Source organism: Pseudorasbora parva, chromosome 16, assembly GCF_024679245.1.
Source record: "Pseudorasbora parva isolate DD20220531a chromosome 16, ASM2467924v1, whole genome shotgun sequence".
Taxonomy (NCBI): domain Eukaryota; kingdom Metazoa; phylum Chordata; class Actinopteri; order Cypriniformes; family Gobionidae; genus Pseudorasbora; species Pseudorasbora parva.
Genome location: NC_090187.1, coordinates 43,814,399 through 43,839,252, shown reverse-complemented (window position 1 = coordinate 43,839,252; position 24,854 = coordinate 43,814,399). Strand labels below are relative to the sequence as shown.

The window sequence follows — 24,854 nt, the reverse complement described above, 5'->3', positions numbered from 1 at the left end:
ACACACACACACACACACACACACACACACACACACACACACACACACACACACACACACACACACACACACACACACACACACACACTCACACTCACACTCTCTCTCTCCCTCTCTCTCACACACACACACACACACACGTTACCCAAACTTTATATCACTTTAGCCTTGCAACACACCTTCAAACTTAATCTTGCTTTACTCGTTTTCTTTTCGCACAAAACCTGCAATATAAACATCTGATCACTTTAAATATAATAAAAACTGTAAACGACACAACCGACACTAAGAACGCTCCGACATCAACACTGTGATACGAGTACCAGGGCATCTTATACGAGTCGGTCCGCAGGTGAGCAGCTCCTCGGTGTCTCATGACGAACTCCGTCCAGAAGAGGGCGCTGTCTAATGGACTTAATGGCGTGTCCCTGTGGAGACTGGACAGCTTCTGCATGTTGGCTCTGTAGGACGGCTCATTAATCACCTCCTGTAAGGCATCTTTAAATATACTCCGATCTATGGTGGCTATGTCCACGAACTTAGCTACACCTTTATGCCTCATTTTTGAGATGTTATCATCCTGATCGAAAACAAGCGGTAACCCGACTAATGGAACACCATGGTAAATGGCTTCAAAAATACCATTAATTCCTCCATGAGACACAAAAACTTTAGTCTTTACATGTCCGAGGAGATCATTCTGTGGTATCCAGTTGACCAGTAACGTATTGTTGCCTATGGTAGACGGCCGCTCTCCGGTGTATCTCCAAATCACCTTTTGGGGAAGCTGAGCGAATGCAGCGGCGATTTCATCGGCTATGTCAAGAGGAAGTTGCCCAACTAGCGTTCCTAAAGACATTATAATGACGCCGTGATCTCCGGAGCTTTGCACGAAAGCCTCCAGATCAGCCGGAAGCTCTTTTGAGGGTTTGCATTGGAAACCGGCGACGTAGACGACATTAGGCATGGTCGGACGAGGAAAATCAAAGACGAAATCGTAACTCATGAGCCAAATATCGGCTGCGTGGAATAAATCGAAATACTCCAAATCTGGGCCAAATAAACGCTCGCACAAAGCTCTGTAATGAGGACCGACGGTGCGCTTGTAAAGGAAACTGCGAAATGTGTAAAACAACATGTTATATGTTCTCTGAAGGAAAGTCATTTTATCGGTCAGCTGAGAAGGCGGAAAAGGGACGTAGGAAAGCGGAGACGGGGCGATTGTAAAATGCGCTTCTCCGTGTACCGTCCATCGGACATTAAAGACGAGAGGAAGATTTAGAAAGTGTGCGAGAACAACGCCTCCTCCGTTCACAGGATCGGTCAACATCAGGTCAAAGTTGGTCGCTTTAATCCGTTCTAACAGCGCAGGATCCTTCTCGATTATATAGATCACCATTTCGCAGATCTTCCTGTGCATTTCAGAAAACTTATCCTTGAGGTCCATGTCCAGCTTGAGTCTGGTCCATGCGGGCTGCCGCTGCCGCCGGATCTCCAGTTGTCTGGACACAAAACTCCTGTAAAACTCTTCGTCTCCACCCAGTGCAAAAGGGACGTTCAGCGAGACGTAGTTTGGCGACGTCTCCGAAATGTACCAGCTGTCGAGGGCCCGGATCACGGTGATTTGATGGCCCCTGGAGTGAAGCCCCTGGATCAGAACGTGCATGTTAACCCAATGACTGCCTTCATGAGGGAACACCAGGATTTTCCCACATTGCACTGGGAAGCTTAGGGCTAGAATGATGCTCGAGACAACAAAGATAAAATCCATCTTTATAGGAGGGGAGTGCAAACGCCTGTCTGAAAGACATAAACAAACAGCTGATGAGGTTCATTTATCAGACAAGCTTTTCTCTCTATAGCCCCTTTCACACTGCGATTCCGGCAAATACACGGATAATGCGACCTGGCATTTGTTCCCGGGCCGCTAGATTTGGTCCATTCACACTGCCAGCGAAATACCGTAATATGTGCGCTTTCACACACAACCCGTAACGGTCCCGGGTCGAGTTGACACGTGACATCCGGATGTGACGTATAACGGCGAGCGATCTCCGCTTCAGCGCGGATAGTAAGGAGCTCCGCGGTCTCGACTTGTGTCCAGTTTGCGCTCATTTCTGCTTGTTTAATTTTAGTTTCTGTTGTATACGAACACTCTCTGCGTTTAAAACACCGACGAGCTCTTCTGGCACTGCAGGGTTGCGTTATTGAAAAAACAAGCTCTAGGAGTCGCACGATAACTACGTACACGTTGAGGCATTAGTTTCTGCTTTTGTTCACACAGCGCTCGTCCCGGGTCGAATCCCGCAATGTTACTAGGTCCCCGACCCGGGTCGTACTCGGTAATCAATCCCGGGACGTGGTTGCTTTCACACAGAAGGCGACCCGACAATGCTCCGGGAATATTGCGGAGCCGACGTGCAGTGTGAAAGGGGCTTAAGTGTTGCTACAGTTACTTTAAAAAAGTAATTTTCTTTTGTTACTGAACTAAATTATATAATTGGAAAAGTGCATAATTAACAAGTATATCTCACACTGTATTCCTGTTTTTGAGTAATTATGCAAGTGCCTTTCGCAGATAAATGTCAGAAAAGTTGCCTCCAATGCAACCTGACAAATGTGCAAGATCTTTAAAATAAAAAAAAACTAGGGCCGGGACTCGATTAAAGGCTTGATTAGGCTTTGTAATTAATTAATCGCATTTTAATTGCATATAAATATTTGACCTGAGAACAATGAGAAGTAATTTTTCACATGTATTTTTAGTATAGCATTGAATAATGACTGAATACATAAGCTTAATCAACAAAATATTGTTTATTTATTTCAGTCCAGCAGTGCAATGTTTGCCATTAAGTGAAGCGAAAGCATATTTGTGATATTTGAGGCTCGATGTGCTGCGGTGATGCGCTAACTCCTTGTTGTATAGCTTACACACAACCATGCTCCTGTCGACGCTTCCATCCTTTCGTTTTTTAAAACAAAATGTCCCATCCACGGGGCCGAGCCAAGCGGTCTCATCATGTTCACTATGGTTTGTTGTCGTCGTGACTCGTGAGCGCTAGTTGGTGTTTCAGTATAATCGGTCCGTCGAAACTCATTCATTGAAAAATGTTCCGCGGTGGGGTATAAATTGTTATTTATTTTTTTGCGTAATGAATCTTAATTAACGCGTTAAAGTCCCGTAATTAATTAATCTTAATTAACGTGTAAAAGTCACGTTATTAATTAATCTTAATTAACGCATTAAAGTCCCGTAATTAATTAATCTTAATTAACGCATTAAAGTCCCGTAATTAATTAATCTTAATTAACGCGTTAAAGTCCCGCAATTAATTAATCTTAATTAACGCATTAAAGTCCCGTAATTAATTAATCTTAATTAACGCGTTAAAGTCCCGTAATTAATTAATCTTAATTAACGCATTAAAGTCCCGTAATTAATTAATCTTAATTAACGCGTTAAAGTCCCGTTATTAATTAATCTTAATTAACACATTAAAGTCCCGTAATTAATTAATCTTAATTAACGTGTTAATGTCCCGGCCCTAAAAAAAACATAAAATATATTTTAAAAAAAGAAAAAGTAATCTGATTACTGATTACTCTAAAAAATGTAACTTAGTTACTTTACAGATTACTTCATTTTAAAAGTAACTACTCTGTAAAAAATAAAAATGGAAAATGTACTGGTAATTTTCTGCTAGTACAATATCCAGTAATTTTACGAAAATTTCCGTTAACCCTTAAAATGCGATGTGTAATTCAAAACACGATAAAATACCTGTAAAAAAACAATACGTAAAATTCCTTCATAGTTATACAGTACATTGTGCCCTATTTTTACGTACTTTTTTACAGTGCAAGTAAGATTACACGTTACTTTATTAGTTACATTCAGCAGTTTCCGACAACACCGCTGCCGCCTCAACACAGAAATGACGACCGTCTTTGCCAACACTCACTTTATTGGAAGATCATTTTTAACAGTAATATCCACAATGTATCTCCTGACATTTTAAGCTAAAATTTTAAAATATTTCCTGTAAAAATACTCCCGAGACGCAAGAAGAAAGCAAAAATATATATTTAATTTTTTTTACTAAGGAAAATTACTATTATAGTAACTCACAGTGACTTGGATAAGTTATGATAATCTGATTACTTGTTTGGAAATAGTAGCGCGTTAGATTACTCGTTACTGGAAAAAAGTAGTCAGATTAGAGTAACTATTAAGTAACGCGTTACTGGCATCTCTGCTCTCTTTGAGATGCCAAGTGTCGTCTTTAAAAAGAGACCAAACTTCAGTCTGTGCTCCAAAGTATTGAAGATTTATGTCTTCTATAAAAATCTATAAAGATTTATCCGTTTAAGTTTTAATGGATTATAACCATTGCATAAATATAATTTAGTACCATAAAATTAAATACAAAATATTAAATAAAAATATTATTGAAACTAAAATAAAGATAAAATGTGTTGCAATGTCACAACTCATTCCAGCCCACATATACGAATAATATCCAAATCAGTGTTATTAATACCAGTGGGACGCTCTGCAGAGAGTTTAAACAGGTAGAGTAAAATAAACGCAGATCTTAATCTTATATAAAGGTTGAAGCTGGCAGAAGACTAAACTTAAGAACAATTATATTTCCACCTTAAATCCAGGATGACTTGTACTGAACAAATCTGATCTATCATTTTACATTAATACATTCTTCTGACACTCAGTGCTGTAGTTTCTCTGGTTAACAGTTGATTTGTTTGGGCATGAAAAAGATCCGACTGTGTTCTGACACGCTATTGCTCAACCTTCAAGTGTGTCAGCAGGAAACAGGATTTCATGCAGTTTTATGTGATTTCAGAGGGTTAAGGGTTGCAAAGTCATTTTTGGTACATTGTATTATTTTGTTTAAAAGTTCCCCCATTTAACAAACATTTCAGCTGCAGATGAAATACATTTTACAGAAGAAAAAACAAAACAAAACATGTTTACAGCCTGGTACAAAAAGTGGTTGTGTCTATACAGCTAATTTTGCCCTTCATGACAACTGTGAGGGGGTGATTTTTATAATAACTCATCTGTTTAAATTATATTAAGCCTTAAAGTTCTGCATAATTAAGGGTGTGGCCACTTGAGTCACTACTTGTTTGTCAGCTCCACCCACATCCTGCCTCTTTGCCCATTTTTGGTTATCCGGAAGTGATGACATCTCGGATACCACATCCATCCGTTTATACAGTCTTTGAGTAAAACTTAACATTTTTATACTAAAAGCTAAAAAAACTTACATTTTGATTTTATGGGGACTTGTACAGGTGCAGTGTGTAGTATGTATGAGGATCTATTAATGGAAATGCAATATAATATACATAAATGTTTTCTGTGGTGTATAAAGAATGTTATGTGGTGTATGTTATGTTTTTATTACCTTAGAATGAGCCGTTTCTATCTACACACACCACGGGTCCCCTTACAGTGAAGTCGCCATTTTGTGCAGTCATGTTTCTACGGAAGCCCTTAAGGCGGGCGTACACGGTGCGATTTTTGATGTCGTACAAACTCGCAGATGATTTTTTTTTTCCTCGGGAGAAAATCGCGTGTACATCGTGGATGCTCGTATGGTCGCGGCTCGCACCGTGTGAGAGGAAATACGAGACGAGCGGAGCACGTTAGGAGCACCTCACGACCTTACGATAATTTTTAAGAATGTTTAAAAAGTTCGGGGTGTCGGCCCGATTTTTACCAGCAGATGACTGTCCCCTATTGCCAAATCATGCACAAGCACGTCACATAGCCTTAATCTATGAGTATTAGAATTTTCGATTCTAATCTAACATTTGAACTTCATGTACGTAATACTGTTAAAGTTTCTTTCTTCCATCTCAGAAATATATCCAGATTACGGTCCATGCTGTCTTTTCCTGTAGCTGAAAAATTAATAAATACTCTGGTTTTCTCCAGAATTGATTACTGTAATGCCTTGTTAGCAAGTGCATCAAAATCTATTTTGCACAAGCTTCAATGGGTACAAAATTCTGCTGCACGTATTCTGACTAGGACAAGACATAGAGATCATATAAAACCTATTTTAGAGACCTTGCACTGGCTACCGGTGAAGTTTCGTGTTGATTTTAAGATCCTTATGCTGACATACAAGGCATTAAATGGACTTGCTCCACAATATCTTTCTGAGCTTTTAACACCTTACATTCCGACACGTAATCTACGCTCGGCCGACGCTGGTCTTTTAGTTGTTCCGGTAACGCACCAAAAAAAAATGGGTGATAGGGCGTTCTCTGCAGTTGCCCCTAAATTATGGAATTATCTGCCTGCCAACATTAGAAATGCACCATCCTTGAATATGTTTAAATCGTTACTCAAAACATATTATTTTAAGGAAGCATTTGGGTGAAAGGGGATTTCCTGTGGTTGGTTAAGAGATGTATTTTATGAGTTTGCTATGTCTTTTTTTTTTTTTTTTTTTTTTAATATTGTGTTTACCATCCCTGTTTTATCTGTCTTGATTTTACAAATGTGAAGTGCTCTGAGAATTTACTTTTAAAAGCGCTATATAAAATAAAGTTATTATTATTATTATTATTATTATTATTATTATTATTATTATTAGTATTATTATCTCAGTGGCTGCAAACATACAGCGTTCACACACACACACACTCTCTCTCTCTCTCACGCGCGCACCCTTCTCTCTCCCTCTGGTTGTTTCAGTTGAAAGGAATGGCTACTGTTCTCTGCTTTTCAACAAATCATTTGCACACATATTTTTTCTTTATTTTTTGTATCTGAAGCTATAGCAGCAACATTGAAAGCTCTGGTCTGTGTGTTTAACGCGAAAGCTCGTGTGATCGCGGCCGGCTTGCGGTGCAAACAGTCGTGTCGGTAACCAGCTGATTAGATGCGATGATCAAATTAAATGACTCATAGCGTCTGCAATATCTCACGACCTTCTACATTTTACACGATCTACATTACAGATGCAATTCGCAACCTCACCACTAGATGCTGATAAAATTCACACACTGCACCTTTAAGCAATAGATCAGATTATAGAGGTAAAATGCTTTGCAAATACAGTTTCATTAAGAGTTTTAAAAGAAATAGGTCACATGAACCCTGTTCTCTATCTGCTAATGTACTAAAAGTACTTTCACCTCGCTCTGGGAACAAACATCCAAACATGTTTTATCCTGGTCTTGATAATGAAACAGTTTACATATGCTAAAATAAAAACATTTTAACCGGATTTATGAGTCAAACGGTACTGTTGAAGTTCACTGCAGTCAGATGATTTAGTCTAAACAACCATAACTTTACATCACAAGAGCTGTCCTTGTGTAATCAGACCACTAACTTACATCACGTCCTGTTGAGGCACATTTTGATCATGTAAAACACATTACAAAAGAAAAAACAAACAAATCAAGAACATTTTAACATATTTCAGATGTTTTTTTTCTGTTGATGCACTGCAAATAAACAACCAAGATGTTCCTCACAGTGAACCTTGATCAGACTAAGTGCCAGATATTATTTACCGTTTACAGGTGAGTTTTACATCAGCACTCGATGTATAATCTATAAACACTGCGATCAGTCGACAGATGTTTTATTCATATCTGAAACATCTATTTTAATCAATCTGAATTCCCATGCATCCTAATGATCTGCAAAATATGAAACGAGTTATGACAGAACAGGATTCTGTCAGACTCAGACGGATGGTTATATTGAACCCTGTGAACTCATTTACCAGACATTAGCACAGTAAATAAACAACTATATTTACTGTGGTAACTTGGTATTCGACACACACGCCAATATAATAAAATAAAAATAGATTAGACATATGCATTATGACAAAGATATATTACAAAATGTATGCTGCATAAAGATGACATAACCAGCAAATATTGGTGTGTTATTATAATAGTAAATATGGCTATCATGCTATTTAGTCTCAAGTCTCGATGCAAACAAGAACACCCACGCTATTCATTATAATGAAGTTCAGTTCTGTGAGTGTCTGGGGAAAGAGACATATATTTCCGGAAGTGTCAACTCTCTCACTCACTGCCCCAAAACACTGTCTTTTCGAAGTAAAAACACGAAGCACTTAGTGTGTTGAACTGTAGAGCTACACACACACACACACACACACACACACACACACACACACACATGCACATGCACTGCAGTGACAGTCCACACAATCACCCACTGCATCCTGACAACATGAAGCTCAGACGACACGATGCATGTTTCGAGGATGTTCACTATCCGAAACTGAGCGTGTCCACTCGTGTAAGTGTGTACAACTGTCATGATTTATAATAAATGAAGTAAACAAACTTACCAGCTGAACAGAGAGTGATAAACTAGCAGCGAGCTCGCGACACACGCGTATCTGTTTGGGTGGGCGGGGCTCATTAATATTAACTAGGTGTACGTGACGTACACCTAGTTAATATTAATGAGCTCCATAGATGGACACCCGCAGCATTAATATTCATAAAGTTATATTTTAATTTTATTCAGCACATAATAATATGTGACCCTGGACCACAAAACCAGTCATAAAGAAATTAAAATGTATACATAATGATGTATGGTTTGTTAGGATACAAATATTTAAAAATGTGAAATCTGAGGGTGCAAAAGAGTCTAAATATTGAGAAAATCACCGTTAAAGTTGTCCAAATTGAGTCCTTAGCAATGCATTTTACTAAGAATAATATATTTCTGATATTTGACTTTTACAAAATATCTTCATGGAACATGATCTTAATATCCTATAAAGATTTTTAGCATATATATATTTTTTTTTTTACCAATGCAATGTATTGTTGGCTATTGCCACAAATATATATGTGAGATTATGACTGGTTTTGTGCTCCAGGGTCACAAATTATACCACGCTAGATAAAATAAATGAAATTAATAAATAGTATTTAATAAAAAAAAACAGGTAGTACAGTATATACTGTAAAAAAAGAGCAAATTTTGAACTTTTGCAGTACAATCGACTTGGATGTTTAAGTTATTTCAACTTAAATTATGTTAAACTGACTTTAAAAAATGAGTTACATCTTGTATAACTAATAAAAGCAAGTTTAACATTTCTTAACTTATTTTGATGAGTTAAAACACTGTAAAAACATATGTTGTCATAACTTATTGAACATATAATTTTTTACAGTGAAGATACGTGAATGCAATTTTTTACATCTGTATACAGAAGTCTAGCGGGTATAAATAATTCCCATAAATATTTTGTATAATTAACAAATACTTTTTTTAATCATTCGAACCAGGTTTACAAGTCGTAATTTAAATTCGGTGATATTATATTTTAGGGATGTTTTGAAGTAGTGCCTGCAAGAGGAAACATCTTTTTGGAAGGAGTAATTATTATTTGCTTGTGAAATCACTCAATTTCTATTAACCTATAAATTGATATCAGTTTTCTTGTGTTTGTATCATTATTCAGTCCGTCATCATTTACTGTTAAATGCAGATTTTGAGTGTTAAAATTATTCTATTTTCAACTATTCTTTAATAATTCTTTAATAAAAGGAGACCGGGGCTAGTTGTCACGCAGAGAAGTCAAAGGGGTTATATCTCAATCAAATTATATCTTGTTTTAGTTAAATGTCCAGTTGTGTTTTCTGTATACACTCTAAAAAATTCTGGGTAAAAAACAACCCAATGTTGGGTCAAATATGGACTAACCCAGCAATTGGGTTGTTTTAACCCAGCGATTGGGTTGTCTTAAGCAATTATTTAACCCAACCGCAGGATTAAAACAACCCAATCGCTGGGTTAGTCCATATTTGACCCAACATTGGGTTAAAACAACCCAACATTTTTTAGAGTGTAGCAGTGGTCAATAGATTAGAATGATGTTTGTGAATTATCTTCTCTAAACCACACACATATCTAATATAATGACATTATGTATCCATTTACCATGCAGTCCATTTAGAGTCACTATACACTCTAAAAAAAAATTTATTTAAGCGATTGGGTTGTCTTAAGCAAATATTTAACCCAACCACATGATTAAAACAACCCAATCGCTGGGTTAGTCCATATTTGACCCAACATTGGGTTAAAACAACCCAGCATTTTTTAGAGTGTAATGAGGGTAGATTGAACTGTATTTGTATTTTTTTAATGGCCAGCCAAGCATGTTTTATTTGTTGTAACTTTATACAGTTTATTAAAAGCACAATATGTAATTTTCCATGGTTTCTACAAAATAACACCGGTAACACAGGGATAATGTCATTGATATGCAACGCAAGGATCCGTGTCCTGGTTAAAATCACTGATTTCTCTGGATTTTTCAAACATTCTTGGAATCATTTGGGGTAATGTAAAAACACAAGTCAACAAAATGTATAACATTATTCTAGTAGTTTTTGGATATCCTAAAATCTTACATATTGTGCAGTTTCTGTTGACCAGTGGAGTAAAATGTGGCTCAGACATCAGCTTTAAAACACATGGAAGTCCAGCTCTAATCAGAGAACAGTTTCTTCCAACCATTCTATCATTGTGCTCCTTTTGTCATCTGACCACTGACACCATTTTATCTCTGTGTGTGGTGACAAACTCAGTCCAGAAGAGGGCGCTGTCCCCAGGCTTTAACGCTGTTACAGTTTTTCTCGATTGCTTAAACACTATAACCAGGCTTTTGAACTAAAATTTCAAAACCATAACGCCATTTATCAAAAAGCACACCCATTTCACTAAACTATAAACACTATTCCCTGTTTTGACACATGAGTCAGATTTGTTGAACTGTCACTGCAAAACTCTACACACAAATCCCTTAATTTCTCATTGCCTAGACCATGTGGTCATTTAGAAAGCACTAGCATTCAATATTGTTCACTCAAGTCAGCATAGTTTCAGCTCAATTAGCACACAATTACCCAGGTGAAAACACTACGAGTCAAAATTTAACACACATCAATCAGAACTTTCAAGATACATAAAAGTGCCAGAGTCAGTTCATTTGAGCTTTGGAGCAATGGATCCACAAAGAAATGAAGGAAGCGGTCAAGGAGGAAGAGGAAGAGGATGTGGGTGGTGAAGGAGGAGGAAGAGGAGGTGGTGAAGGAGGAGGAGGAGGAGGAAGAGGATGTGGGTGGTGAAGGAGGAGGAAGAGGACGTGGTGAAGGAGGAGGAGGAGGAGGAGGAGGAAGAGGAGAAAGAGGAGGAGGAGGAGGAGGAGGAGGAGGAGAAGGAGGAGGAGGAGGAGGAGGAGGAAGACAAGCAGTCTCGGATGAAATTAGAGCCAGTTTAGTTGATCATACGAGAGAAGTGCCAATCATATGCATATTCCACATTTTATCATAAGTGTGGGGACATGCACTGGTCTTGGTCTTGACTCGGTCTCGGCCCTTCAAAGTCTTGGTCTTGTCTTGGTCTCGGTCCTTCAAAGTCTTGGTTTTGGTCTTGGTCCTTCAAAGTCTTGGTTTTGGTCTTGGTCTTGGTCCTTCAAAGTCTTGGTCTTGACTCGGTCTCGGCCCTTCAAAGTCTTGGTTTTGGTCTTGGTCTTGGTCCTTCAAAGTCTTGGTCTTGACTCGGTCTCGGCCCTTCAAAGTCTTGGTCTTGTCTTGGTCTCGGTCCTTCAAAGTCTTGGTCTTGTCTTGGTCTCGGTCCTTCAAAGTCTTGGTCTTGGTCCTTCAAAGTCTTGGTCTTGTCTTGGTCTCGGCCCTTCAAAGTCTTGGTTTTGGTCTTGGTCTTGGTCTCGGCCCTTCAAAGTCTTGGTTTTGGTCTTGGTCTTGGTCTTGGTCTCGGCCCTTCAAAGTCTTGGTCTTGTCTTGGTCTCGGTTTAGGTGGTCTTGACTACATCACTTGTGGAAAGTGTATGATCGAGAACCTTACATGCTTGTTCACCTCGTCCAGGCCATGTGTCAGTAGATGCGTGCCAGGGGTGGATCAGGCATGCAAGAGGATTTTACCCCCGCTGCCAGGCTAGGGCTAATATAGCCTGTGATGTGAATGAGATTCTCTGGCCTGACCCAGACCAAAGACGGGAGGCTTAGGCGGAATACATTTTTTTTTTTTTTTGTACCGTGTATGAATGAATGAATAAAAATGTGCCAATGTATCCATTGGTTGTGTCTTTTGTACATCATGTAAAAGGTTTGTGAGGAGGGGAACCACAAGTAACATAACTTACCAGTTTTGGAAATGTTGTTTTGAATTTATTGCACCAGTGTGTTAGACTATGTTATAGTGTGTGTGATTTTGAGGGCTTGTGTGTCTTGTCTGAGGGCAAAGTTTGGTTTTTCAGCAAGAGTGAATGGTTTTGATTGTAGAGCTTCATTTTGACCTGAAAATAGGTTGTTTGGGAAACTGGGTGAGACGTTATGGATTTGTGTTTATAGTTTTGAGAATATGAGGCATAGTTTCAAGAAATGTGTTTAAGCAATCGAGAAAAACTGTAAACAGTTTCTGCATGTTAGTTCTGTAGGCTTGGCACTATAAGCACTTCCTGTACTCTCCAACCACAGATGGCTCCTTAAACTCCAAAGGTGGCCTTATCTTTAATTCTCTTATATTTACAGTTTTCTCAGTCTATCAGTCTATCTGTGTCGATGAACATGTCAGTGCCATCAGAATGACGAGTCCTGGTGTCATTGTGTACAGATAACACAGTCAGATTGTTTAGTCATGTTGTCAATATAACAGTTTACTCTGGAGGGATGTTCTGATGGAAATTACGGCTAAAGTTTTAATGACAATTATTGTTACAATAGTCTATTGTAAGTTTCATCTTAGTGTGTGTGTGAGTGTAATTGCAAGAGAATGGAAAAGACTCAAATTTACACTCTTGCTGTTGTTACTGTATTTTATTGACAGAACATGTCATTGAGATACAGAAATGAAAAGACGGCACTGAATAGCACACACAACAACAACAACAACAAAAAACCTAAAGAAGAAATGTGAACATAGGAAAAACTTTGCGGTGCTGTATATATATATATATATATATATATATATATATATATATATATATATATATATATATATATATATATATGCTAGTTGATGTTTCATGAGAAGCACCTTCGTTAGAGAAAGTCGAGATTCACCTGGGAGCAATTTACCAATTCAGGACAGATTTAGAAAAAAGTCTAATGGAAATATAGAAAGTATAGAAATATGCTTGACATATCATATTATGATAATTTGTTCAACCATTTTGCATGTAAAGACTTATGCTATGAGCGTGTGCCTAAATGTTGTGGGGGTGAGACTATTCAACAGAGACCCAATATAATACATTCTGATCATCATGACATAAGCGACTGATAATGTAGGAAACAACAGAGAATTGTATATCATTGGCATGGATGTACCAAAGCATTTGCAGCTTGTTCAAAGAAATGAGAAACTGCTTTTTTGATGTGCACAAGAGACACGATGATGTGAGAATTGAACAGGTAGTTTTGAGAATTTCTATTCTGATCTGAGAAATGTTAGCCTACAAATCTAGACGCACCCTAGCGGCAGCAAATCTAATCTGCCCGCGAGTGTCGTCTATCAACTCTCAATACCCTTCTGAGCTGTAAACGCCTGACTCTTGCCGGGCCAATCACATCGTGTATAGAGTCTGTGGGCGGGGCCATAATGACGACGGCCGAGTTGCGTTTGCGTGCTTCTAGTAAACACAGAAACTGGCGAACGGCGGTCTTTCGAATCAGCTTTGGCCGCGACTCTGGAAGACTTGAGTTAAGCTTTTCTCTGAGAAAAGAACAAAGAACGGCACTGAAGTCATTCTTAAGAAGGGAAGATGCACTCTAAAAAATGCTGGGTTAAAAACAACCCAAGTTGGGTTGAAAATGCACCGACCCAACAATTGGGTTGTTTTAACCCAATGGTTGAGTTGTTCTTACCCAGCAATTGGGTTGTCTTAAGCAACATTTAACCCAACCACTGGGTTAAAACAACTCAACCACTGGGTTAAAACAACTCAACCATTGGGTTAAACAACTCAATTGTTGGGTCGGTGCATTTTCAACCCAACTTGGGTTGTTTTTAACCCAGCATTTTTTAGAGTGTGTGTTCGGAGTTTTGCCGACCGGATACGGTGAATGTTTAATCTGTCAGAGAGCTCCGCTTCACCTTCGTTGCTCTGGTTGGTGTAGCGCTATCCTATCGCGTGCAGAGGGAGTTCGAGACAGATTGAAAAATACAGTTACACCTTACTGTATTTAGTGAGGTAACTGAGTACAATACACTGAATACAATATGAATGTTTCACATTTTTACTGCATATGCTCTTTGCAATTCTAATTTGTTCACAACATTGTGCAAAAGAAAAAATACACCCTTATTTACAACACCCATAAACTCCCTTTGGGTAGAGCTGTGCACAGATATGTGTCAAACTGTTAGCATTGGTTGCAACTAATGCTTCACACACCCCTTCTCATCAGTGAAAGTTGAGATTCTCCTGAGATAAATTTTCCAATTAAGGAGACATTTTCAAGAAGTAAAAAAATGGGTAAAATTTGCTTGACAGATTTTGACAACTAGTTCAACATTTTTGTATGTAACGACTCAAGCAATAATGAGGACTATTAGTTTTATCTGGAATGACTATTCAGCATTCACAAGTAGAGTTCATTTTGACTGACATGACATAAGCAAATAATAATGTTATAAAACAGCAGAGTTGTATGAAAGCAATTGATGCATGTCCAAAAGCATTTGCAATTTGTTGGAAGGAATGAGAAACTGCTACTATAATGTGCACAAATGACTAAATGTGATGGAGGTTGAACTAACTTTTGTGTAAATGTAAATGTGAGAAATGCACCATCTGCATCAGAACTGGACCGCGGAGCAATGGAAGAAGGTGGCCTTGTCAAGAAAAGACAATGCAACATTTGTCCTTTTAGAGAGTGTAATCTTAAATTTAGGAAATAAACGTGTACTGTACATGCAGCAACCTCATGATGAGCAACTTCCTTTTTCATCTGATTTACTGGAAAGTTCAAGAAGAGACTCAACAGCAAATCTAATGCTGTTACCCTCAAACTATTATTTTACACGTATGCAAATGAGAACAGCTAAACTCTACTGGAATGGACAAACACAACCTCCAAAACTGTTTTGACAAGTTTACACTTCATTAACATTCAAAACGGCCCTATAATCTGACAATGAAGGCATCATGCAATTAACTTCTTCAGCTCAAATCCTAAAAAGGCGATTGTGTTGTTGAAATTGTTGTTTTATATACCGCTGTTACATCCTAAAACATCCCATAACTTATAACAATCATAATTTGGTCTCACCTGCTGGTTAAGTATGCCAGGCGTTGCATCAGGGGTCCCGGCGGTGTCCAAAAACCAATAAAGATTTTTCTTAATTGAAAAGTTTATAAGAACAACCACAGAAAGGTTTCCCTTTTTACTTTGGGGGGGAATGCTGTTTCATGCATACTGATCTTTTTCCACTGTTAAAGACTTGGATTCCCATCCTAAACATAGACAAAGTTTCAAAAACTAATGTTGGACGTTTGATGGAGTATTTCTGTGTTAAAAATACTCCTTCCGGTTTCTCACAAGTTTCGGAGAGTTTTTTTCGAGTATGGCTCGGCTTGACGTTAATAGAGCGGAAGGTCCTTGTATGGGCCGTACGGCTCTTCTCCCGGTAGGGTGCGCGCGCGTGACTAGAGCGAGAGAGGAAATGCACGCCCATACACACTCTCAGGTGCAGATCCAGTCGTCCGTGAACACTTCTGACGCGCCGCGCTCCACTTTATTCCAATGGGTGACGTCGAGCGACTTCAACGCTTCAGCGCAGCATTCTGGGAAGGCAGCGCTGCATTTGAACCGATTTGAACGCAGAAATGACGGGAAGCTTCACAACATCGCGTCAGTCGCGTCTCAAAGTGGATCTCCACGCCACTGCTGTCACAGGACTTTACCAAATCATACCAAAGAAGTGTGTTTTTGACGGAGCGGTCCCAGCGATAAAGGTTCGGTCCTGCTTTGGAAGCAGCCGGTGAGTAAAACTGCTTCAGATGTCTGTGCTGTCGGCTATCATCGCGTGAGTAAACATCAGTAAACGACACGATCGCGTGCTTCGTCATTCAAATGTGCTAACGTTACTCCATTGTTGTTCTCTGTATAACGTTACACTAGTCTGACGTGCAAAACCGTTTTGCTTGCTACTGCTAAGGTTTAGTCGCATACAATAGTCCATAAACCGAATCATGTCCTCATAAACTGCGAGTAAAGACACAGAAATGTTGACAGGCCACTAAATACAGTCCATACCACAGAGACGGACGTCCTGCTGCTGCTGTTTCTCCTGTTCAGTTTATTTCAGCCTCCGGATGATTCTGGATCATATCTGTATTAGCTGAGATAGCGATGGGTCTCTCCACGCTTGAGGACGTCACCGCTTTGGGTGCGCTCGTCATTCTTTAGCTCCGCCCACTCGATACGCCTCCAGGCGCTCGTTTTTTTCCGGAAAGACTCGGTACAGCCCATATTTCTTTTATAAATATAATAAAACTAAAGAGTTTTCGGAGATATGAAGGATGCAATACTACTCTATAGGTACTCAAGATTGGCATGAGATTTGCCCAAGTTTTGCGTCAAGCACACACACATTTCTGTTATCTTTCTTTGCAGCAGACACTTGTGGGCCTGGGGCCCCTGTCAAACCACACAACCTTTAATATAGCTGATTAATCTGCCCATAGTCAAACTTGTGAAAAGAAAACTTGTTTATCTTAATAATATTTCTAAATAAGAAAAACACACGCACATCTAAAATACAAACTTAAAAGTGCTTCTTTGCAAGGCAAGTTTGGATTATGTTTCAAGAACACACCTGACAAACCTTACAACATTTAACAATCGGAGGATTCAAACTGACTTATTAAACTCCTAATGTAATTTATTCATCTTTTACTTCATTTCTCCATTTGTCTGATAACCCTTATCATCTGCTTTCCTCTCCAGATGAATCCTCCACTGAGGATAAGTTCTTCCATGCTGCTTTTGTTCCCCTCCTCTCTTTCTTTTCTGTTTTCCGGAGTTCTCTATAGTGTTTCTTCTTGTGTCCTTCAACTAAAAGATCGTCCATAAACATTTCAGTTTCACCTGGTACATGTTTTGTTATATTTAAATCATAAAGAAGACATATTGTTGCCGGGAATTCATCAGGGGAATTCTTAATGGGTCAACGAGTGTATATATATATATATATATATATATATATATATATATATATATATGAGAGATTAGAGGCTTATCCAGAAATTGATTGAGAACACCTAGATAATTATAAGTATGAATTGTGACAGATGCATGGCTTCAATGAGACAGAGAAGAGAAATAAAACATATTCATATGTTGTCTGCTTTAAATCTGTTCAGATCTTGAGGTCTTCAAGCTCTCCCATCAGAGGAAAACATGATCTTTGTGTGGAAGAGATGAAAAATAAATAAATAAAATGGCTGTAATAGTCCTGATGTCATGTATATTATTACGCAGTAATGAAAATATTCATAAAAACAGAACGGACGTTGTACCTCATGGTTTTGGCAGCTCTTCTTTAGTTGCGTAATTTCTCCCCCTGTTTGATTTTAAGTTCTTGCATTTTTTTAGGCAGAGCCTGCTTCATCATCATCTTCATCAGAATAATCAGAATCAGAATAATCAGAATCAGAATCATCAGAATCAGAATCATCAGAATCAGAATCATCTTCGTCTTCATCGTCATCTGGATATGGTAATTGGAACATTTTCTGGACTGGTTTGGTTTTCTTGTTTGTCGCCATTTCTAGTCAGTGCTGGTGTGTGAGGATTGTGGAGGTCCTGTTCAAAACCTCACTCTTATAAACGCTACTGATTGCGCAAACCAAACAGATGACAAGAATTATTCTTCAGGCATTACATATTTGATTCAGTGCCCAGATCAGCGCACGTCTCTAGACTGGTTTGCCCAAATGACTCTTAAACCGAAACCATATTACATTGATGATGGTGATACGATAGTACTTTAATATAAGCCAAAGTAATGAATGATAACCCAGCCGGATCTCATGAAAAATGCGTATAAATAGTACGAGTGTTCAGTGTCGTGGAATGTATACGCCAAAACTCATTTTTGCGTGCATATGATACGCATATGGCATATGAACCCCCCACCCCACTACCCTAAACTTACCCAAGAGAGCGTATCATATATACACCATAAAGTAATATCATAGCTATCAAAATCCAGTTTTTTGTATTTTGCGTACGTGAGTTTTTGTTGTAGATGTCTATAAAAAATTAAAAAAAAAAAAGTTGTGTACTGTGCTAATTAACTGAGACTTCTTACAGCTCTTACAGGTTGTTGGCCTTGTTTGTTTCGTTGCTTCTATTGCTCTCCCCTTTTTTGTAAGTCGCTTTGGATAAAAGCGTCTGCTAAATGATTAAATGTAAATGTAAAATGTAAATTAAGTGCGTATCATATGCACGCGAAAAACAGGCTATCATATTCATGCCAAAATGAGTTTTGGCGTATACATTCCACGACATTGCACACTCGTACTATTTATAACCATATACATCTATCATGTCAACTACAGTAATCCAAAAGCACTTCGAAGAGTAGGGGCGAAAGTACCATTTTTCAGAAAAACGCACTTTTATAAGAAAATATTTTAGACAGAGATGTATATTTGCTCTGTCAATAACTCACAAGTGTGGTCTATCAATAGCAGGAGGTATTTTGTACAAATGCAGAACGACTACAGTATAAGATGCAGATTGTTACTTTTGACCCCATCAGTTGGGACGAAAGTAACACAACAATATAAGCTAGATTGTTCTGTTACTCTTGTTTTTATTAAATATACCTGACTATGACCTTGTTAATGTAACTGCAAACATATTTTTTAGCTACTTTATCTTTACAAAAAAAAAATTAAATTACATTTTCATTTTACATTTGAAGTTTAATCAAATGTTTCAAATATAACCTTACAGTACAAACTTGTAGGTTTAGTATTTTTTTGTGTGTAATTTCGATCTATTTGATCATTTTTTTTCTTCAACAATATGAACAATATGAAAATCAAATTAGCATAATATGCATTATATATATATACAAGTGGGACAAAAGTAACAAGTGTTACTTTCATCCCGACAGGAAGTCCTGACATTTAAACACGATTTACTTTTATACTGAAAAAATCTGAAAAGAGAGACCTTCAGGATGTGTAACAGCAATAAATAAACTGTAGAGTGATCTGTGACACATGAAACGAGAAACACAACTTGTAATTAGGAAAAAAAAGTACCGCTTCAGCAATTTACTTTACATACTCGAAAACTATATTTCGGACCCAGCCGTGGGAAAAGATGACGAAATCACATGACTTTTGGCAGATCCATCAAGGGTTGCGTGCTGAACGTGCTGTCATAGCTTGGAATGCAAATATAGTCAGGGCTCTGAGAAAATCGCTTTACTACTTTCGTCCCACGTTACTTTCGCCCCGGTTCTCCCCTAACATGGTAATGCCTTTCACATGTTCACCTCAGGTCATTTTAATCCCAGTTTCACACTGTTCATTCTTTATCTTGAGTTAGGAATGATAACTGTATATATATTAAGGTTTTGAAGTCCCACACTGTATATTCATAAACCTAGAGTTAATGTTCTTATTTGTATCTCAGGTGTCAATATCTCTGAATGCACGAGATCGTTTTAAACGTGCAGTATGCAACTTTTGGCCACTAGGGGTCACTCATTCAAAATAATAACAACAGACGTACTTTGATGACGTCGGGAAAGTGCGTGGGCTCATGGGAGTTGTTGTCATTATTGCCACTGTCAACCAGCGAATCTGGCATCTCCAGCAGAAAACATGTTCACTGACAAGGTAATTGTTATATTACATCTCTATTATTGTTAAGTTTAGTTACGGCTTTTCACTTTATGTAATGTCAATCTAATGAAATAGCAGCGAGCTACCGTTACTTAACAAACTTATCAGTAACGTTAGCTAATGTGCGAGACAGAATGTTGTGCGGGCGGTCGCTATGCCAACACACCTATAAGTTGGTAGGCTATGTTGACATATTAACCGCGCATCATAATTTGAGTTACTCAAATTATAGATATGTTGACATGGCATCCGCGATTGTCGAACATTCTGTATATCAACTCTTCAATAAGGAAATACATTTCAATTTAGTTTATCATTACCAACATAAAACAGTAAATGAGAGAACCAGGACCAGCAACACGTTGTTCATTGGAACACGCGCTGTGTCGCTCCCCACGTTCATCAATCATTCTAATAAACATTTATTTTGGAACTCAGAGATATATGAATAAGTAGATCATTATTAAATCAATATTATATAGCTAGTATTAACATATAATAAAAGTGACGGTCACCTTATATTAATTGACCAAGATAGTGGCATATTACCTTATGAAGCTAACGTTACTTTCTCCAGCTACATATAAAACCAATAATAGCTAGTCCATCTGCGTTTTACACATGACATCATCGTGTCACCAAATATACGGATAGAAATACTTTTGAATCAGTTTTTAAAAAAATAGCTCTTTCAGTCTCCAAAAACACAGAATCCGCCTGTTTGAAAAGCCGATACAAAATGTATAACATTACGTATTCAGCTAAACGCGTCTCAATGTGGTCAAGATCGCTATGCAATATGCAAACATACAGCATGTTATGATTATATGATTATTATGTTAGCTGAATGGTTACTTAAATTACCTGTTTATTAAAACGCAAGCGAGATCAGCATCTCTATGCAGTCCGAGCTTGTCACGAAGATTTCGCCATCTTTCAAAGGCTTCTCCAAGGTTTACACGTCTCTTGCTTCTTCTACTCTCCCAAAATCTTCTCGGGTCATTTTTTTCACCCGTACGTTTGCGCTTTGTTGAGCTGGCAAAACGTACAGGCAAAGAGTAGTCATGATCCATTATCATACAGACTTTTTTATACGGGGGTTCCCCTTATACTGTCTGTCAGTGTTCCTCTTTGAGTTTGGCGGTTCCGCCGAGTTTGCAGGAAGCAAGACGCAAACGTGGATATGACGTGAAAGAACGGAAATAAAGACACGGTCCGTGTCTTCGAATTAAAATATTAATTTCTCTGGATTTAGAAGTTAATTGGAACTGTCGGGATAATGTAAACACACAACTTTAAAAAATATATAACATAGATATAGTGATCTTTTATATTTTTAATGCTGAAACATTACATATTGTGCCTTTAAATAATGACTTGTCTCGCTTGTATTTTTGACTGCAGCTCTGCCGACGACGTGAGTCATTCAGGAATTAAACAAAAAAAAAAAATCATACAGTAAAGATATAGAATTCAACATCTGACAAAGTCGGATCTACAACATACTCTACTAGGAGAGCCCATCTTACTTTAAAAATAATTTAATTATCATTCCAAGAAACATATTTTTCAACGTTTCCGAGAAGGGCGGAAGGAGCAGAATCACAGCCGAACTGCTGGAAACAAACCTGAAGAAACGCTAAATGATGAAGAGTGTTCAATGAGGCAGATTACAACCTACACAAATCACAGACAAATGATTGATTCATTCCTCAAACCCTCAGTCCATATGATCATGACAGTAATCAAGGCTTTGAGGGCATAAAGTGAGCATTTGGTTATCAGTGTATCTTTAGGTTTAGCCTTGTTAATTTGCCGTTATACATTCACAAGTCACAATTTTATGGAGGCTACGAATCCAGTAAGTTTTTGCACACGTGCAGAGTAAACCAGTTCTGTATTATTGTCTTCTTTGCCGCTGTAAACCCAGCAAACAACATTTCCTTTTGTAATAACTTGTATATAAACTATAAACTGTATGAACTAATTCATACAGGAGTCAGACGGAGTATATTTTCTGAGTAATATCTGTGAAAGTATCTGTACTTTTTGGACAGGTAGAAATTATGATCCCAGATTCACACATTTCTGTACAACCATGATGGAAACTGCCACACATTTGTCTGTTTTTGTATTGTTCATTTCAGATCAATCTGAAAAGTGTGGGTTAAGTGGACGTCTAAACAAACTCTAAATAATGCTGGGTTATTTTTTAACCCAAAATGCTGGGTTAAGACTGTTGTAAATTTTGTTGGTTTATTTGATCACATTTTAAACACCAATGGGTAGTTTCTAATTTCCAGTCGTTGGGTTAAACCTGCTGGGTCGCAATGCTTGGTTGATTCTACCCAGCGCTTGGTTGTTTCACGTGCTTCCCGCATTGATTCGTTTAAATTCGCTCCCAAACTGTCATTTTGAAAGAACAATGCAAAAGGCAAAGCCACTGGTTGCAGAAGTTTTAAAGGGGGGGTGAAACACTCAGTTTCAGTCAGTGTCATGTCAATCTTGAGTACCTATAGAGTAGCATTGCATCCTGCATATCTCTTATAATTATATAAGAAAGATGCACTGTTCCGAGTCTTTCCGAAAAAAGCCGAGCGGGTGGGGGCGTGTCGTGTGAGCGGAGCTAAATAATGACGTGTGCGCGCCGCTGCTATTGTGTTGAGTCGAGTGCGTCGTAAAGCTGTGTCATCCCTAACAGCGGGAAAAAAACTTTATTCAAAATAAAAATATGGCTTTTAATCAGATACAGCCATACATCTATGATCCGGAATCAGACCCAGAGGCTGCAGTTGAACAGGAGCAGCAGCAAACACGACTAGAGCAGGACGTCTCTATGTGGTACAAGTTATACACTAACTATATAATAAGCTTAGCGGCTTGTGTTATTTACATATTTATACTTGAATTATATCGTCGTATTTTTGTCTTTGAAGGTGTACATGTGGGAAGTGCAGTTGTGCACGTGTGTGTGTGTGTTTATGCGTGGTTTGTGTAGACAGTAAGCGGACTAAAAAAAACACAGACATTTGAAGCAGTCTCACTCACCCTTCTAACGTTGGGACTGCTCCATCCTTCAGCATTAGGTGATCGGGAAAATCCGGCGTCGAGCTGGGCCTTGTTTATGAAACAGTCGGCACCGAAATGCAGCGAACAGATATAAACATTCGCGCAACTCAGTTGCTGATCCGGAAAAGCAAATTCCATACACTGTTGCCTTAACGCGGGGTTTTGGCGAATCTGTGCAGGACTGTCTTGGTCTGGCAACCAAAAACGCACTTTTTTGATGTCATTGTTATGTGCACATCACCTGTCCAGCATCCTACAAGCCAGCGCTTTGATGGGCGTAGCCTGTTGCTTTCGCTCTCTCCTTCGCTCTCTCTCACGCTCTTCCGGTAGAATTGTCCGTAAGGCCCATACAAGGAAATTCCGCCCCCACTAACGTCAAAGGGGACGCATGATCGCAAAAAACTTGCCGAAACTTATGACTAACCGGAAGTAGTATTTTTGACAAAGAAATACTCCCATCAAACGTCCACCTTAACTTTTGAAACTTTGTCTATGTTTAGTATGGGATTCCAAGTCTTTAACAGTGTAAAAAGATCAGTATGCATGAAACAGCATTTCACCCCCCCCTTTAAGATAATTTCATATATTTTCATTAATAATCATTTTAATTAGCATAATAATAGTTTTTCTTCTTCGCGGCAACAATTCTTAAGCTTACATGACGTTAAGACGACAAAAGTTTTACCTCAGAATCTGATGCAACTGACTCGTGTTAGTTAAGGTAGGGATCTGAGACAGATTACAGTTTTTGTGATTACACAGAGCCATGATTCCCTTACGAAAATTAGACATGGTTGTATGTCGACTCACAAGTAACGTTAGACTATATTCGGTCCCGCAGCTGCGTTCAGTCGCGTCACGCAGGGCTCCAGACTGTAGCCGAATATATACGAGTATCTGTGTATATTAAATGCTATTTAACGTTACTCTTCCATGTTTTGCGTGTGTGAATGACAGTGGCGCGTGTCATATCATGAACACAGACACTCAAAAGTCATGGCAACCCGTCAAAATAAAAGTTCGATTTAAACGTGAATAAATTGACAGAATATGTTAGGTTTGTAGTTGTCATTGTTTCCAATTTTAACACATTTGTGTATTGTACCATTTGTCAAGCTATAAAAATGATTGTTTTAACAGTCTAAACATGCATTCGTCATTTGTTCTTTCATGATTGTCTAGTTTTACAGGAGTAGGCTAATGCACAGGAGATTTTTTAAGAACAACCCAGAATAGCAAATCCATTAATGGTAAAAAATTGACTACATTTTGGGTTTTCTCAACAGCCCAGCCTGCTGGGTTAAAATGCCACTGGGTTAATTTAACCCAGCATGCGTTCTGTCCAATATTTACCCAGCGCTGGGTTGCCATTTGGGTTGTTTTTAACCCAGTCATTTTTAGAGTGAAGGTCAGTTGCTGTTTAAGGGCAAGACTTGAGAGTTTAAGAGACTGTTTCATTGTGATTAAATTCATTCAGACAGAAGACGACAAAAATGCTTTCTACAGTCAACGCATTTCTCTGGACCTAAATAAACAGTTCGGGTGAACATAATTATTGATGGAAGCGGTTAAAACAACATTTACATTGAAGTGCCGCACCCTCATAATTACGGCTCAACAATTGTTTCACACAAATGCAAACGAGAACAACTGGAATCTACTGGAATGGAGAAAGACAATATGCCATTGAAAATACACACGGCTCCTGTAGGGCTGGACGATATGGCCAAAATTTATATCACGATATATTTCTTAATTTTGGTCGATACGATATAATTTCGATATCGATATGAACTATATAAAAGCTTTAGAAAAACTACCAAGAACTGCCACAAA

The 24,854-nt window shown here is 38.3% G+C and overlaps 1 protein-coding gene across 2 annotated transcripts; it reads right to left on the bottom strand.

The window, feature by feature from the left end:
• Positions 1–85: 85 nt before the first annotated feature.
• On the bottom strand, positions 86–23,847 carry ugt5f1 (UDP glucuronosyltransferase 5 family, polypeptide F1). Of its 2 annotated transcripts, none has more exons than XM_067419882.1 (2): positions 23,829–23,847; positions 86–1,800 (listed from the first exon to the last, which is right to left on the bottom strand). In XM_067419882.1, exon 2 carries the CDS (start codon positions 1,769–1,771, stop codon positions 188–190), a length of 1,584 nt encoding a protein of 527 aa, XP_067275983.1. In that variant the 5' UTR covers positions 1,772–1,800; positions 23,829–23,847; the 3' UTR covers positions 86–187. The 2 variants fall into 2 exon arrangements, with proteins under 2 accessions (XP_067275983.1, XP_067275982.1); XM_067419881.1 differs by lacking the exon at positions 23,829–23,847 and adding an exon at positions 8,382–8,441.
• Between the last annotated feature and the right edge of the window lie 1,007 nt (positions 23,848–24,854).